Source organism: Gopherus flavomarginatus, chromosome 3 (genome assembly GCF_025201925.1).
Source record: "Gopherus flavomarginatus isolate rGopFla2 chromosome 3, rGopFla2.mat.asm, whole genome shotgun sequence".
NCBI lineage: Eukaryota > Metazoa > Chordata > Testudines > Testudinidae > Gopherus > Gopherus flavomarginatus.
In genome coordinates, this window is record NC_066619.1 from 52,517,940 (window position 1) to 52,534,012 (window position 16,073).

The window sequence follows — 16,073 nt, forward strand, 5'->3', positions numbered from 1 at the left end:
TCTTGTCTCTCTCTTTTGTTGATGGTGTTGCTAATCAGTTTCTCACTGATAAAGTACACTTCTCAAATCACGGACTTTCCAAGGACGGTTTTAGTAAAGCAGTGTTACATCCTTCTATTTCAACTAAGTGTGTTTTATTCAGAATGGATTTTTCTCCCCATTTTCTATGGGAAGCAGCAACTCTTGTTTTAGATCATTTTAAGAGCCACAGAGTGTCTGTGGCCTGATTTAGAGCACAATCCTGCGAGATGCGACATGCCCTAATCTCTAGTGCTGAGGATTCCTAGCAAAGTGCAGGATCAGGACTTGAAGAAACAAGCTATTTCTTACACAAAAAATGTTTATTGCAACATCTCTAATGAAATAATCTATGTACAATTAGGACTCTATTCACAAATGTAAGCAACATTTTGCATGGATTTTGTGTAAATTATTCTTGCAGCAATTGCACACGATTTTTGTGCAAACAGCTGGCATGCAGCAGGATAGGTGGAAAACAATATCCAAAGAGAGAGGAGAAAAAAGGAATATAGACATTAACTCTATAAATAAAACCTAGGAACAGCTAATTTGCATGGCTGATAATCTGCCTCCTCAGTGATATTAGCACCATTACATGGTAGTAATTTTCACATCAATTAATTATTAATAGTGGTTTCATTTTATTTGGTTTCTGTCAAAAGTGGGTACAGAAGTAATTGTTATCATTTCCTTCTGTGCAGGGGCAGGAGTAAATATCAATCACACAATCCTACTTTCCATGCGTTTCAGTAAAACAGGGCACTGAGAAAATACAAAATCTTGTTTAGATCATCCATGTTTGCCCTGGATTCTCTATATAGACTCTAGTGCCACCAAATTATTGCTGTAAGTAAGATGAAACTGGGGATTCTCTTCCTGGCATATGAACATCGGGAGAAAGCCCCCAAATGCATCATCTACTGTGTGCGTTCACATGCATTTACAGAAGTGAATAACTAGGCAGCAGAGACTGTCACACATGAGAGTATCTGGAATTTAGCGAATGGCTTTGTGCACTCTTGTAGATGAATCATCCATTACTTACCATACTCTGTGCGCATGCCAGTGTATTCACTTTGTGTTGTTCAGTGTCTGCTTAATGCAAATACAAAGCCTTACACAGCTAACTGGCCGCAGACAGCCATCCATCATATACACTTTAAAAAATTGGTGCAAACATAAAGCTCAAATATTTGTGAATAGAGCCTTTATAATTTTCTCCCATTTGATTTTAGGAATCACAGTTTTTGAATGTTATTTGTTATTGATAACAATGATTGAATACAAATGTTTTGATCCAGTTTCTCAAAGCTATGTCATTCAGCAAATATTTAGTATGCTGAATCCAAATGAAAAACAAAAGCCATTTATTTTTCTACCTCCTTTACACATAGAAATTAAATGGTGGCTAGAAACGGAAGGTTTCAAGTTATAAATGGAAACTGTGTTTTTACTAAATTTGAAAAAATGTACCCAAGAAAAGGGCATACACCTTTATACATTTTTATGGCAAGTTTTCCCATTACATGAGAGGCTTCCTTATATATTTTAAACTTAAATGATGAACAGTAACCAAATGTGAGTTTGGATAAAAACTGTACAGCTGTTAACTGTTTTAATGAAAAAATATGAATACACAATTTAAAACAAGATGAAAGGACACGTTCACAGAAATATTTTAGGTAGCTGTGGAGAGAGGTCTGATAAATTAAGAAACAGAAGAAAGCCAAATCTCATTCCAGGTATCAATTATATTGATGCACAAATACACTCTTGCATTGCTAAAAAATTTAAAAATAAAGTGTCTATTTCAGGGAAGACTCAAGAATGAACAATTTAGGCTCCAATCCTACAAATCCTTATACAGATGCTTAACTTTAAGCCTGTGAGGCATCCCATTGACTTCATGTGTCTGCAGGATCAGAGTTTTAGTACGTTTTTTTGAGTGGAAGGTCCAATTATTAATTCTAAATGTATTACTGTAACAAGTTGCAAATATGATAATATTTGTAAATTGAACTACCGGTAATGTGTGCAGTCAAAGCAATGATTTGTACCTATGAAGGGCTCATTGGACTCTTTCCCTTCAAAACCAACATCATTTTGTTGATTTCAACCTGCCCTTTACGTTTTGCTGTATCTATGTATATGGCTAAATAAGATTACAAGCCAAATAAAACCATGTATTTCTTGCAATTGGGGGTGGAATCCTGCAAACCTGCTTCTCACATGAGCAGTTGCATCAAGACTTCAATGGGACAACTTGCATGAGTAAGGGCTTGCACCACCAGACCAATAATGTCTGGAGAAACAAAGGAAGTTACATACACAACGTATTTAAGCATAACTCATTTACATTTCAGGGCCGGACTGAATTTTTTATATCTGTTTTTTGCACCATGACATATTGAGATAGATCCTTAATGTGATCATTTGCTAATATTAAACTGCCACAAACATCAGTTTGTTTGAAGAGAAATGAGCTGTCACTTGTACGGAAGGGAGTTTAACAGTTTTTATTTGCAAGCTATGTGCTTCAACATGATTCCCATCCTCAAAGCCACCCAAACAAACCCAAATGGGATTGGAACAGGTGCTATCAGGTGTTATATCATCACTTGCAATTTACTTCTGCTGGCAATTTTATTTTTGCATCACTAATCTCTAAATTTGTTGTGCTCTCCAACTTTCAATGTATAGGACCAAATCTTACAGAATTTAGCTCATATTTAACAACAAAAAATACTAGAGTTGGCTAGGAACAGAGCTAAAATACTTAACAAATAATTAAATGATCCAGGAAATAGATATCAGTGCAATATTTATCAGCTGAAAAGTGATTATATCAAGGGGAAAAATTTAAATATACAACTCTGAATATTGTAACAGCTGGTCCCTCATTAAATTACCCATCTAATTCCAAACCCTCTCTACATACAGTATTTCATTTGCTAATCATGGGACAGGGGAAAATCTAAATGTGTTTTAGCCACTGTAGGAATTCGTTATCCTTCTGACGCAAGGATTCCACCCTCACGGGTATGGTGTCCAGTTTTGGGCACCACCTTCAAGAAAGATATGGACAACCTGGAGAGAGCTCACAGGAAAGCAACACAAACGATCAAAGGTTTAGAAAACCTGACCTATAAGGAAAGGTTTAAAAAACTGTGCATGTTTAGTCTTGAGAAAAGATGACTTGGGGGGGACCTGATAACAGTCTTCAAATTTGTTAAGGGCTGTTATAAAGAGGATGGTGAATAATTGTTCTCTGTGTACACTAAAAGTTGCAGCAAGGGAGATGAGGTTATATATTAGGAAAATCTTTCAAATTAGAAGGATAGTTAATTACTGCAATAGGTTATTAAGCGTTGTTGTGGAATCCCTGTCACTGGAGGTTTTTAAGAACAAGTTTAACAAACACCTGCCACAGATGGTCTAGGTATACTTAGTCTTCCCTCTCAAGATCCCTTACAACCCCATACTTCGATGATTCACACAGAAAAAAGTTTTTAATCACCTCTGCTAGTTTGATCTACTCAAAATACTTAATTAAACTAAAATACTTCCCTTTAAAATACAAAGCTCATAGGAGGATGGATGTCTCAGGTTCACGGGAAATGGTGCTTTTCACCTCTGGGTCACTACTTCAAAACTGGAGCAGGTTAGTGACTGAAAGTTATGACTATAGTTGATTGTCTAATAAGCTGGTGGTCCAATTTCTAATGAGTAGGCTTCCAAATAAAAATTGGCAACTGTGGCACTCAACAGAGAGGCTAATGACTTCATGAACTGGAGACAGAACTACTCTCTCTCTTTTAAATGATAGGCCCTCCAGATCACGTTTGAGGCACATTACTGGGGCAGTATGGGGTGCACAAAAGACTAGTCTCAAGGGCTTTCAAATCCAGCACCTTTCATGAACTCTAAATTCATTTTAAAATAAATTGAGGAGCAACACAGAGCTCAACTTCAGTTCTTCACATGCAAATTTACTAGCAAAATAATATAAGTGCCCTATCTATATATAAAAATATTAAGGTACTTTTTCATGTACATTTCAGGCAGCCTACTTTTCTTGTGATTCATAAGCTCTTTCACCCACTCCTTTTTTAGTGAATATGAAATGGGAGTTATTGTCTCCACAAAACCTTTGTGTGGAAATAAAATATGGACATGAAGATTCCTTTGCACATGTTTACATAGACAGTGAAATCCTGCTTCCATTGAAATCAGAAGCAAAACTCCTACTCACTTCAATACGACCAAGATTTCAACTGGCATCCCTGCAGAGAGAAAGAAAACCCACTATTCCCTGCTTTCGATGTTCTAAGGCTCCATCTGTCTCTTTTAAAATATTTTACTGAAAAAAAAATGTTTGGCAAATCAGGCCTTACTGTTCTCCATATTTTAAAAAAATATAAAAAACCCACTATCTTAAAACCTAGTGCGAAAGCTGACCTGTTGCCCTTAAATTAGCATTACTTCCAGATCCAGACAATTTGCATCTGACAATGCTGGTGAATAAGCATAAAAACAAACAGCAGTTACAGTACACATCAACATCTAGTGCAAGAGAAACACCAGTGGGAGGAAAAAAATCAGTGCTTGGAAATAAAATTTTCTTCAATCTCAATTTTGGTCTCTATATTGCAAACTTATAAAAGAGTTTTGTAAGCAAAAGTAAGTTAACAAACAAAAAACCCGATACAAATTTGAAAGCTAAAGGCGTCCTTTGTGTATGTTGCATATTTAGCAAATACAACTATTATTCCCTGTGGCTTAGCTGCAGACTGTGTGTATGTATGACATAAGCACCTGATCCTGCCAACATGTATGTGAGTAACTTTATTTATGTATGTAAACTTTTGCAGGATCATTCTCTAAAAAAGGAAGGTAAGAGTAGCAGAGATCATTACTTATGTGTGATGAAGTTTGTCATAACAACTCAAGAGATGCATCGGATGATCAAATGGGTCTCTTTCCATCTCTAATTATGTACAGCCCTGATCGTTCAAAGATTTAAGCACATGTGCAACTTTACATAGCTGAGTGGTCTCACTGGAGTCTGTGTGATTACTAAGGTGTGAAAAGATATGCACATGTTTAATTCTTTGCAGGACTAGGGTCTATAATTCCAACCTAAGTACTGTAGGGACTGATCCTGATCCCTTTTATGTCAATGACAAAATTCCAACTGACTTTAGTGATGCAGGATCAGGAAAAGGAGGCGAGGACACAAGAAGTTGAGAGGTTGTGCTACAAGTGGGATAAAATTGGGATAAAATCACAGGAAAAAATGCTATATTGCCAGAAGCATATCATACAATTCTGGGTAAACTAGGAGAAAATATTTTGACAGTGATTTTACCTTTAAAATTATAGTCCTGAAAATTCAGTACATTTTTGACAGTTCTATTTTAAAGGATATGATTTCTATTTTATATTCTGGTTTGCATCATTTTTATTTAATGGTCAGATATATTCCCCCAGGAAGAAATCCATAAACTAAACAGTTCCTGGTAATGTAAAACTAAAAGAGAAACAGAAAATGTATAAACAAAAGGTGTTATTTCATTTATCTGGTAAATTCTAAGGTTGTGAGCACATTTAACTTGACCACTGTGAGTAGTCCTACTGATACCAATGAGACTACTCGCAATAGTCAAGTTAAATACATGTGTGTTGCAGGATTGGGGTCTAATTTTGAAAATTTTTGTAAGTGAAATTGATTAGTGCTCCAAGAGTCTGTTTGAGAGACAGCAAAAAACTATTTGTTTTCAAAAGATGAATAAATGAACTCAAACTCAATAATAACCGAGAGTAAAGTAAACAGAACCATATCAATACTTTTATCTAATTTAAGGTTACAAATGATCATTAATTATTATTTTTAACTTAAGGTAAACGTCTCATAAAATTTTTAAAATTTGAATACAATTTCAAGTAACAGCCTGGTGCCTAAGAAGAGATTAATCTTTATGTGGTTCCAACAGTGGGGTAAAAGACATTTTAATTTTATTCATTTATATGCTCACTGGGAATTTGATCTACTCCTGAAACATGCAGTGATGTGCATCTACCTGCACACTGACCCCATAACATGCAACCTTTTATCACAATTTAAGGGCAAAATTCTCCTCACAAATCTGTAGGTGAGCACCATATTTTGGAGATGTTCCACTGAGGTGTGAATTTTGAGGGGTGAACATTGCTTGGTATCTGCAGAATGAATTTAATTCGGACACTTTTTGCCTCAGGTACTGAACATCACCTTTTTTCATACCACGCAGGTACAACCTTTCATTTTCAATGTAATATAATCTTAGATTTTAGAGCTTTACCTTAAGGGATAGGAGACTTCCCCCTTTTCTTCGATGGTGCAGGAAGCCATATAATCACTCTCCTTTTTCTCCCACTATCTCCAAAGTTTGGAAATACAGAATATTGATTTCCTTATAAAAAGGCTCAGACCTCTGTTCCTGTTCTGTTTCTGGTATAAGGGCATGAGCCTTCCAACACTCCTTGCATGGGAAGTACCCACAAAATGCTCAGTCATTTTGGTTCACTAATGTGACTCTGTACTGGAAAGTTTCTAAGGAGTTCAGCTCTAGTATTCCTGGTGAAAAATAACAAATCAAGTACAGTCCTGATTATTTGAATCGCTTGGCAGACACTAAATATGTTCTGATAATCAGGACTATGGATAATTGGGAGTCAGCCAAGAATCAACAGAAAAGGGAGACAAGCTGATAGTTTGTTAAAAAAAGACGTTTCAGTAATAGGGATTGTATTTCTACTTGCCATCATGCACATGGAAGATCAGGCTAAAGGGAAAACTTATTTCCAAGGACTGAAGAAGCCCTGCCACATTATTGCTAGGTTCTATAGCAACTGGAGCTCACTTACAGCAACTTTAAAATATTCTGGATAAACTGAGAGTCTTGTATCAAACTCAGACTTCCATTTAAAGTAGATTTTGCAGATATTGGGCCTCATTTGAGGAAGAAAAATAACCTGCAGTGATCCTATTTTTAAAGGTACTAAGCACAAAAACAAAATAAAACAAAACCACAAAAAAAGCCAAACACCACCAAAGCCAGGTGACAAATTATTAAATTTCCCCACAAAATTAAGATAAGCTTTCTTCTATTTCTTGAGAGAGTACAGTTTGAGATTCACAAGGTAACTGGTATGAAATACAAGTTTATGAAAGCCCTCTTATGAGCAATCTATTCCTATCCATGATGACAGACATTTACAAAATCAGAACAATTGACCACTTGGGTTCACCTTAAAAAATAACTTATAAAGCAGTGATATACGCAGCACAGAACAGTTCAGAGGGGGGAGTGTGTGTGGGGGGGGAAGGGAACGCAAATTTTAATAGTTAAAATGTAAACATGAAAAAAAGATGGAATAAAAGTCTCTATTTCTTATTTCTACTTAAGATGTCATGTGATACTATTTTACAAATGTCCTGCAGGTCTATATATGTATATGTGTGTGTATGTATGTCAATATAACATATCCACACACATATACATCTATCCGCACTTATACATACACAGATAATTGTTTGCAGTTCACTCTTGGGCAGTTCTGTTATGCCACTCTTTACAGTTGTTTGAATCACGTTTGGACCCACTTTCTTCACAAAACTGGGGAGATGGTAGGAAAAGATGGTGGGTCTGGTTGTGTCTGAGATCCTTTTGTTAAACTGTACACTGGGACTTGCAATTTTCTTCTGTAGTAGCTCTCTGAAGAGGGCCAACTCACTGCGGTCTTCATGAGGAGACTTGGTATGGATCACACACTCATTGTCATGCTGGGGGAGTACTGAAAAAGAGGAATCCACATTTTAACAACAATTATTTCACAGGTTACTAACATCCCTCCAGAAGCAGAACAACAGTGAGTTTGAATTTCAGGTCAGCATTCTCTTTTTAATCTTATCCTATAGTTGTACTGTAGCTTGTGCTAGGACTGCACTGTAATTTGTAATGCATTTTACATTCATTGTATATATAACTTTATTTATATATAAAATACAACATAACTTATTAAATGAATAAGTAAAACTAGATTGGAGGGCAGCTTTCAGTTGCAGCTAAAGCTCCAGAGGACCCTATTGGCTAATGCTGTCTGCAGGGCTGGTTCTAGGACCAGCAAAGCAAGCATGTGCGTGGGGCGGTACAATTCCGGGGGCAGCACTCCGTTTTTTTTGTTTGTTTTTTTGCTTCAGCAGTTGCGCTCTCCAAGCTCGGGGCGGCAAATTTTTTGCTTGGGGTGGCAAAAATCCTAGAGCCAGCCCTGGCTGTCTGAACTTCCTTGGGTACTCTACCATTCCCTTCACTGGTCACTGTTAGACATCTTGGGGACTGCACAGCCTGATAGAAGGTCCACTTGTGGACAAGGTACCCATCTGAATGGGCTCTGAGAAGGCAGTGGAGAGATGACACACAGGCATGAAATCAGACCTTTGGATTAATCTTAAATTCTACTACAGTATAGATTTTAGGAGGCTAGTTGCATCAAATTTCAGTGGCCATTCTTCATGCAAACTGGAAATACATTTGTAAGTCTAGAAGGTGCCACAGGACTCTTTGCTGCTTTTACAGATCCAGACTAACACGGCTACCCCTTTGATACTTAATTTTCTGTGGCGTATAACTGATAGTATATGTCATTCTTTTAATGAGTTTGGTTTGGTGAACTGGCCTCTGTCTGAGCTTTCAGATTGTCTGGACTGTCTGCATCGAGTAAAGCACTATCTTGACTATACAGGATCAATCTTGATGGGAATTTTGGTTATTGCACTTTTGCAAATTTTGAAACATCACTCTTTTTGTGAAGAGGTTTTGTACAAAGTCATTTTCCCTACCATTTCAAATAATTCAGAGATGCCCTCTTCATAAAGAAATACATACTGTAGCTAAAATATAAACAAATTGCTTGTTCTTCATACTCATGTTAATGTCTACCGAAGAAGCAAAACAAAAATTCAGTCTGATTTTCATGAAACTTGCCATGCCAATTGACCTTGGTATGAACTAGGAGAAAGTATTTTTAATCTTCATAGATACTGGGCTAAATTAATAGAGTTGTACTCACTTCTGACAGCAGTGAATGCCACTAAGAACAGAAGTGTTGAAGCCACTCAGCACTTCTGAAAAAACAGGACACTTCTATTTAGGAGCTTAAATGGGGATTTAGAAATCTAACTTCAGGCACCTGGGCATGAACATTTTGGTCATTACTTACTTTGGAAAGTATTTTAAATAATTTTTGTTTAGCCTCTACCACTCAGCATTTTTAAGAATTTTAAGAGTTTCATTTGTCACAGAATGAACACTAGAGGGCATCTTTGTTTTTCTAGACCTAAAACCATGTCATGTTTTATGAAATAATAAGTCTTTTAGATTTCTTAGTGGTCTAATTATGTGCTTTCAGTGTAGATACAGTTCTGAAAGACATTCCTGCTCTGGAAGACATACTACCAGGGGTCAAAGATTGGGCAGTCACAAACTGAGAGACCACTTTGGAAAGATTAACAGAATATGAGGATCAACTACGCTGTTCAGATTTTGACTGACAAATGCACATCTCATCATGCATTTCTGAATATGCATATGGTATGCCTGACTCTAGGATAATTATTACTCCTGTGCATCTCACTTTTGTTATGTACTGACCACTTAAGTTAGGGATGGAATTTCTGAAGTAACTCTCCGCCTCCTGGCTTTTAAAGTTTAAATTCAATCCTTGATATTATTTAGCACAATTTTTGTTCAGCAGATCAATATTATAACATTAGGGACTTGTAAAAATATAGACAAAAATTGTATTAAAGATACAACTGCTTTTCCTGAAAAGAGCCTGGGATTGAGTACCTGTCATATAGCAAAACAGTCAAAGAAATACTTACACTCTCACTCTGAAAAGGGTTTAGGAAATTTCCACCCATTTCACCATCATCTCTGGGAGTGCCAGGCTGATTACTCATGCTCATATTACTGGGAGAGTTCTGGTAAATAAGATTTTAAAATAAAGGGTAAATATGTTGTAGATTTGAATTCCTTTCCTTGCTTCATAATGATTGTCAAAACAACACCTACACTACTCACTGGAATCTCTGAAAATGACACAGAATATATCTTGCCATCACAGCTCTGCACTATTTGAATGAATGTTTGTAATCTGGAAAAAGCTGTTTCCCGCCTATAAAATGAAGAAAATTACTTACCTGTAGTTCTTGTTCTCAGGTTAGGCCTGGAACATTTTCCCACTTAAGTCAGTGGAAAAACTATACTTGACTTCATTGGGAGCAAGATTATGCTCTGTAATTAAAATAAATCACTATTGCCACGATCCAGTAATGTTCTTAAGCTTATGCATAACTTTAAGTGCATGAGTAGCGTTCACATGCTTAAGTACCTTGCTAAATGAAGGCCTATATTTGGGGTCTCCACCACTAGTGTGTGGTTGGTTGGGAATTACCCCAGGATCACAGTTATGCGCTGCTAAACCACTTCACCAGTGGATGTGATGCATGTACTATACCTGCTGCTGAATATAACAGACAGACACCAACCTGACTGTAAGATCCTTGGTGCTTATTATCACAATCTATAATCCACAAACAGCCCCCCCTACACCAGCTGTCTTTGTCCCCTCCCTTCCTTTTCTCCCTATGACTTTAGGGGTGTTAATGGGCCACTTCACCTATGGATTATATCCACCCCAACCACTAGGCTCCAATTTACATATGCGTTGGGGGTGGGGAGGAGTTGTGAGTTTCATGCATAAAACATTTATTATAGGAATCATGGTTCTTCCTTTTTCATTTTTAACCAAAAACTTAAATGCAAAAAACCTGTTAATGTAGTATGACTGTTGAGATTGTATATGTACAAATGCCAGGAGGCTCAAAGTTTGGATAATCACATCAAATCTAATGCAGTCATCTATCACATACCATATATTCTATCAAGTCATGTAAGTTAACACTATATAGCATAGCACAATACTACATTTGAGCAAAGGGATCAAGTTACCCTTGCTATGAGAATCATAACTCAATTTGTCATCTTCTGTGCATGTTAAATCTCAACTACATTAACATCTGTTTAATACAAAGATTTTTTTAAAGCTTGTTTATATCAGAACACATTCTTCTATTAAAATAAATGCACAGAAACATCATTCAGTGACAGTTAAGGTTGAATGAGGACACACTCCCACCAATTTAGAATCCAAAAAGTAAGTTAAGGAAAAAGTCTGCTGCATTCCTTGCCACTCTCATATAACCTACAGCAATATTGATAACATACTCCAACACTCTATAAGCCTTTCATTTCCACATCCATGCAGGTACTGAAAAACAATATGACTCCAACTTAATCAAACTCAAACATTGGTGCAAAACCTTAACAATGGCGAAAATGCTTTTCTATCAACAAATCGGCACATCTAACTGTCACACACTTAATACATTTAGGAGGTTATTCTGCCTTAACATTGCTGAGATTGCTGTTAAATGTTTGCCCCCAACTCCCGCAGTCAGAATTTTACCCTAAGTAGCTGTGTAAGGCCAAATATGGTGGATTAAGCGTGGCATGTTTCTTTCCCATTATGAAGAAAAAATGTTAAAATCATGTTACAAACATCACCTAGGTATAACGGATACTGTATTTATCAGCACATGAAGAGCAGCATGTGGTGCAAGTCACAGATCTCAGAGTGCTTTAGTTTTTTTTGCAAAAGATGACCAAAAGGTGGTGAAACAACCCTCCCAAAACTATAAAAATGGGCAATTTTGCTACTTACTATTCTTTCTGTATCAAACCAATTTTCATCAGACAACCAGGAAAAATTAAATTATTGTTTAAAGTTTACTTTCTGTGTTTGGGTTTTTTCCATTTTATTTATTCAAATGGAGGTTTTAAATTTCTGAATCAACATTAACTGTGGAGTCATGACCAGTGACTCCATAATATGTAAGCTGCTGTTAGGTATAAAAAGTTAAAAAGCAGCTAAACGGTTGTAAAATTTATTTTATGTGTTCTTTCAGCACTTTTGTTTATTCCTTAGAGAGCTACCCCTATTTTATCTTTCTGTTCTTCCCTGTGTAGCACTGAACTTTGAAATTCTGCATTCACTATAGTACGCCTGCCCCAAGGATTCAAATTCCTGACATAAATGCTTTCATACCAACTCTTGCTGGCCTCTCTGACAGCCAGTATAGGGCCTAGTGCAGCTGCATGAGCAAAGCCTCCAAAGCAAGTTTGAATTCAATGACTGCACAAATTCCATTGGTAATTCAAGAAGTTTTGGTTATTAGTAGAGCTGTCAAGTGATTAAAAAAATTAATAGTGATTAATCGCACTGTTAATAATAGAATACATTTAAATATTTTTGTATGTTTTCTACATTTTCAAATATATCGATTTCAATTATAACAGAATACAAACTGTACAGTGTTCACTTTATATTAATTTTTTATTACAATTATTTGTACTGTAAAAAATAAAAGAAATTGTATTTTTCAATTCACCTAATACAGGTATTGTAGCACAATTGCTTTATCATGAAAGTTGAACTTGCAAATGTAGAATTATTTCCCAAAAAATTGCATTCAAAAATAAAACAAGGTAAAACTTTCGCGCCTAGAAGTCCTACTTCAGTCCTACGTCAGCAAATTGCTCAGACAAACAAGTATGGCTACAATTTGCAGGAGATAATGCTGCCCACTTCTTGTTTACAATGTCACCTGAAAGTGAGAACAGGCATTTGCATGGCACTGTTGTAGCCAGCGTCACAAGATATTTATATACTAGATGTGCTAAAGATTCATATGCCCCTTCATGCTTCAACTACCATTCCAGGGGACATGCGTCCATGCTGATGACGGGTTCTGTTCGATAACAATCTCATCTGAATCAGATGCCACCAGCAGAAAGTTGATTTTCTTTTTTGGTAGTTCAGGTTCTGTAGTTTCCACATCAGAGTGTTGCTCTTTCAAGACTTCTGAAAGCATGCTCCACACCTTGTTCCTCTCAGATTTTGTATGGCACTTCAGATTCTTAAACCTTGGGCCGAGTGCTGTGGCTATTTTAAAAAAAAATCTCACATTGGTACCTTCTTTGCATTTTGTCAAATCTGCTGTGAAAGTGTTCTTAAAATGAACAACATGTGCTGGGTCATCATCCGAGACTGCTATAACATGAAATATATGGCAGAATGCAGGTAAAACTGAACAGGAGAGATACAATTCTCACCCAAGGAGTTCAGTCACAAATTTAATTAATGCATTATTTTTTTAAAAAGTGTCATCAGCATGGAAGCAAGCATGTCCTCTGCAATGGTGGCCGAAGCATGAAGGGGCATACAAATATTTAGCACATTTGGCACGTAAATACCTTGCAATGTTGGCTACAAAAGTATCATGCGAGAGCCTGTTCTCATTTTCAGGTGACACTGTAAATAAGAAGCAGGCAGCATTATCTCCCATAAATGTAAACAACCTTGTTTGTCTTAGCGATTGGCTGAACAAGAAGTAGGATTGAGTGGACTTGTACACTCTAAAGTTTTAAATTGTTTTGTTTTTGAGTGCAGTTATGTAACAAAAAAAACTACATTTGTAAATTAACAATTTCACAATAAAGAGATTGCACTACGGTACTTGTATGATTTGAACTGAAAAATACTATTTCTTTTGTTTACCATTTTTACAGTGCAAATATTTGTAATAAAAATAATAATATAAAGTGAGCACTGTACACTTTGTATTCTGTGTTATAACAGAAATCAATATATTTGAGAATGTAGAAAAACAGCCAAAAATATTTACTAAATTTCAGTCGGTATTGTATTGTTTAACAGTGCAATTAATCACAATTAATTTTTTTAATCATGATTAATTTTTTTAATCGCGTGAGTTAACTGCGATTAATCGACAGCCCTAGTTATTAGTGCCTCTCTTATATACACAATTGCAGTTCTCTTGTTTCCTCTACCTCACTCCACCTCATAAACACTTTATACTTTGCCACTCAGTCAGTCAATTATAACCTTTTCTACACTGTAACAATGAACTGATCTGACGTAAAATGTATTCTAGCAAGTCTGGGCTAATTTTCTAAACCTCATGCACAAGATGATCAGCCTCACTAAGATACTTTTTTATTCCATTCAGGTCTTGTGTCAAGCAGAACTCACTGGGCTTGAGGAACTAGAAATAAATGCAAAAATGAGTGCAACTGCACACTTAAATTCCACAAACAATTTCTGTGATAACTTTGGTAACATGGAAATTTGCTTGTCTCAGTGACATTTAAGTTAAAACCACCAGATGTCATCTAATTTTGCGTCATACTGTAAATTCCATGGGACTTAGTTAAAGTCCCTAAGTTAGCCCAAACTCACTCAAAAGGTTCGTGAACAAGAGTGAATCTTTCGATGAAACAGCTCAGGGTTTTGAGTTTGTAATGAAACCAGGTGAGTTATACATGCTTTCAGGTTTGACTGCAAACAATTTTTACATAGCTCTGGGCCTCTTGGACAGGTAACACAGATTGCTGCATCATCTTCCGATGCTCTGCTAAAAGGAAAAGCTAGGATTTTCATGACAGAATAATGACACTATACCTTGAAATCATATCCTAAAACTATATTTAGTGAGCTCAAAATCTCAATCTAAAACATGTAGGCTCTCTCAAAAGAAATTCATTTCATTCTTTTGGGAGATGGCTAAGAATTTCATTCTAGCATTTCAAATGAATAAAAACAAGTCATAAAATTTGGAACGAACCAATTCTTTAATTAATTTCTATCTTTATAGATCAAAACCACAAAAGTGTAGAATGATTAGTTTTTAACCAGTTGTATGTGTACATGTCGAAGAAGCAGCACAGAATATTTTATATGGGCCTAATTCTAATACCTTCACTCGTCGATTCCTCATTTAAATCAACCCTTAAATTAATAACCTCAGAGTTAACAAATTTTTACAGAAAATATTGTGCATTCAAATACAGTATTATTTCTGTAGGTGTCAACCACTAATGGTTGAACATTCATATTTCATATACTGATAAACTGTTTCTATGCTCAAAATACAGTTACGTTTTAATTTTGTTTTTAGGGAATTGGAGCGGTGATTAAGGATATTAGCATTGTCTTCTAAAGGTGAGAAAAGCTATGATACAAAGCATAAAAATAATATCCTTATGACAAATCTCCACATTTCTGTCTTCCCACATTTAACTAAGTTTGGTTATTAAAATTGTATTCATTTGTTTTACCAATATGCAACGATGTAACATAATTAATTAGTTTATAACTTGGATATACATTAATCACATGCAGTAATGACCATTATTATGTTCAGGGAAATATATAAATGAATTGGTTTAATAGTCCCTATTGACTATAAAGATTACTTTTAACCTTCCAACTAATACTGATTCTGCCTGAAAGAGCTGAAAGACCCATAATACACATTTAATTTGCAATCAGAAATGTAAAAAAAGTTTTAACTACCAAAATTAAGTGATATTTAAATATAGTAAAATATAATGCTAAAATTAAATATATTTTATTACATACTCACTTTGGAAATACTGTCCATGTCTCCTGAACCTTAAATTAAAACAAATAAATAAATAATCATGTAGATTAGTTTTGAACTGCATTCTCTAAGAGTTTATCATTTTCTGCACTTTGAAAAGACAGTATAACAGCAATGGGCTAACATATAGTTAATTATGTTTGAGTTCTTCCCTTCCCACTAGTCTCAGGAAAATTCTTCAGTTATTATAGTAGTCTGTTAGGGTCTTCTTGCATGGTTGTGCTTGCAGTTTGTGTGGGAAGATGCCTCCTCTCTGCCAAAGGCAATCACAGTCCCTGTGCTCAGGGGCAAGGCAGGCACTGCTTTCCCTGTGTGGCCCCAGGTATATACCTCACTGCAAAGTGGTAGGGAGGAGGACAGGTCACAGCAATGGAATCTACAGTGTTCTGCATTGACATTCTTTAGGATGGAGCAGCCTGTGCAC

At 35.9% G+C, this 16,073-nt stretch overlaps 1 protein-coding gene across 8 annotated transcripts in view; it reads right to left on the bottom strand.

The window, feature by feature from the left end:
- Positions 1-1,600: 1,600 nt before the first annotated feature.
- SSBP2 (single stranded DNA binding protein 2) overlaps positions 1,601-16,073 on the bottom strand; it is a 548,369-nt gene continuing 533,896 nt past the window's right edge. For all 8 annotated transcript variants that reach the window (XM_050944828.1, XM_050944825.1, XM_050944826.1 and 5 more), the window contains 3 exons: positions 15,632-15,660; positions 9,947-10,045; positions 1,601-7,857 (listed from right to left, as the gene is read on the bottom strand). In XM_050944828.1, coding sequence (XP_050800785.1) covers positions 7,828-7,857; positions 9,947-10,045; positions 15,632-15,660 — 158 coding nt within the window. In that variant the 3' untranslated portion in view covers positions 1,601-7,827. The remainder of the gene's footprint in view (positions 7,858-9,946; positions 10,046-15,631; positions 15,661-16,073) is intronic.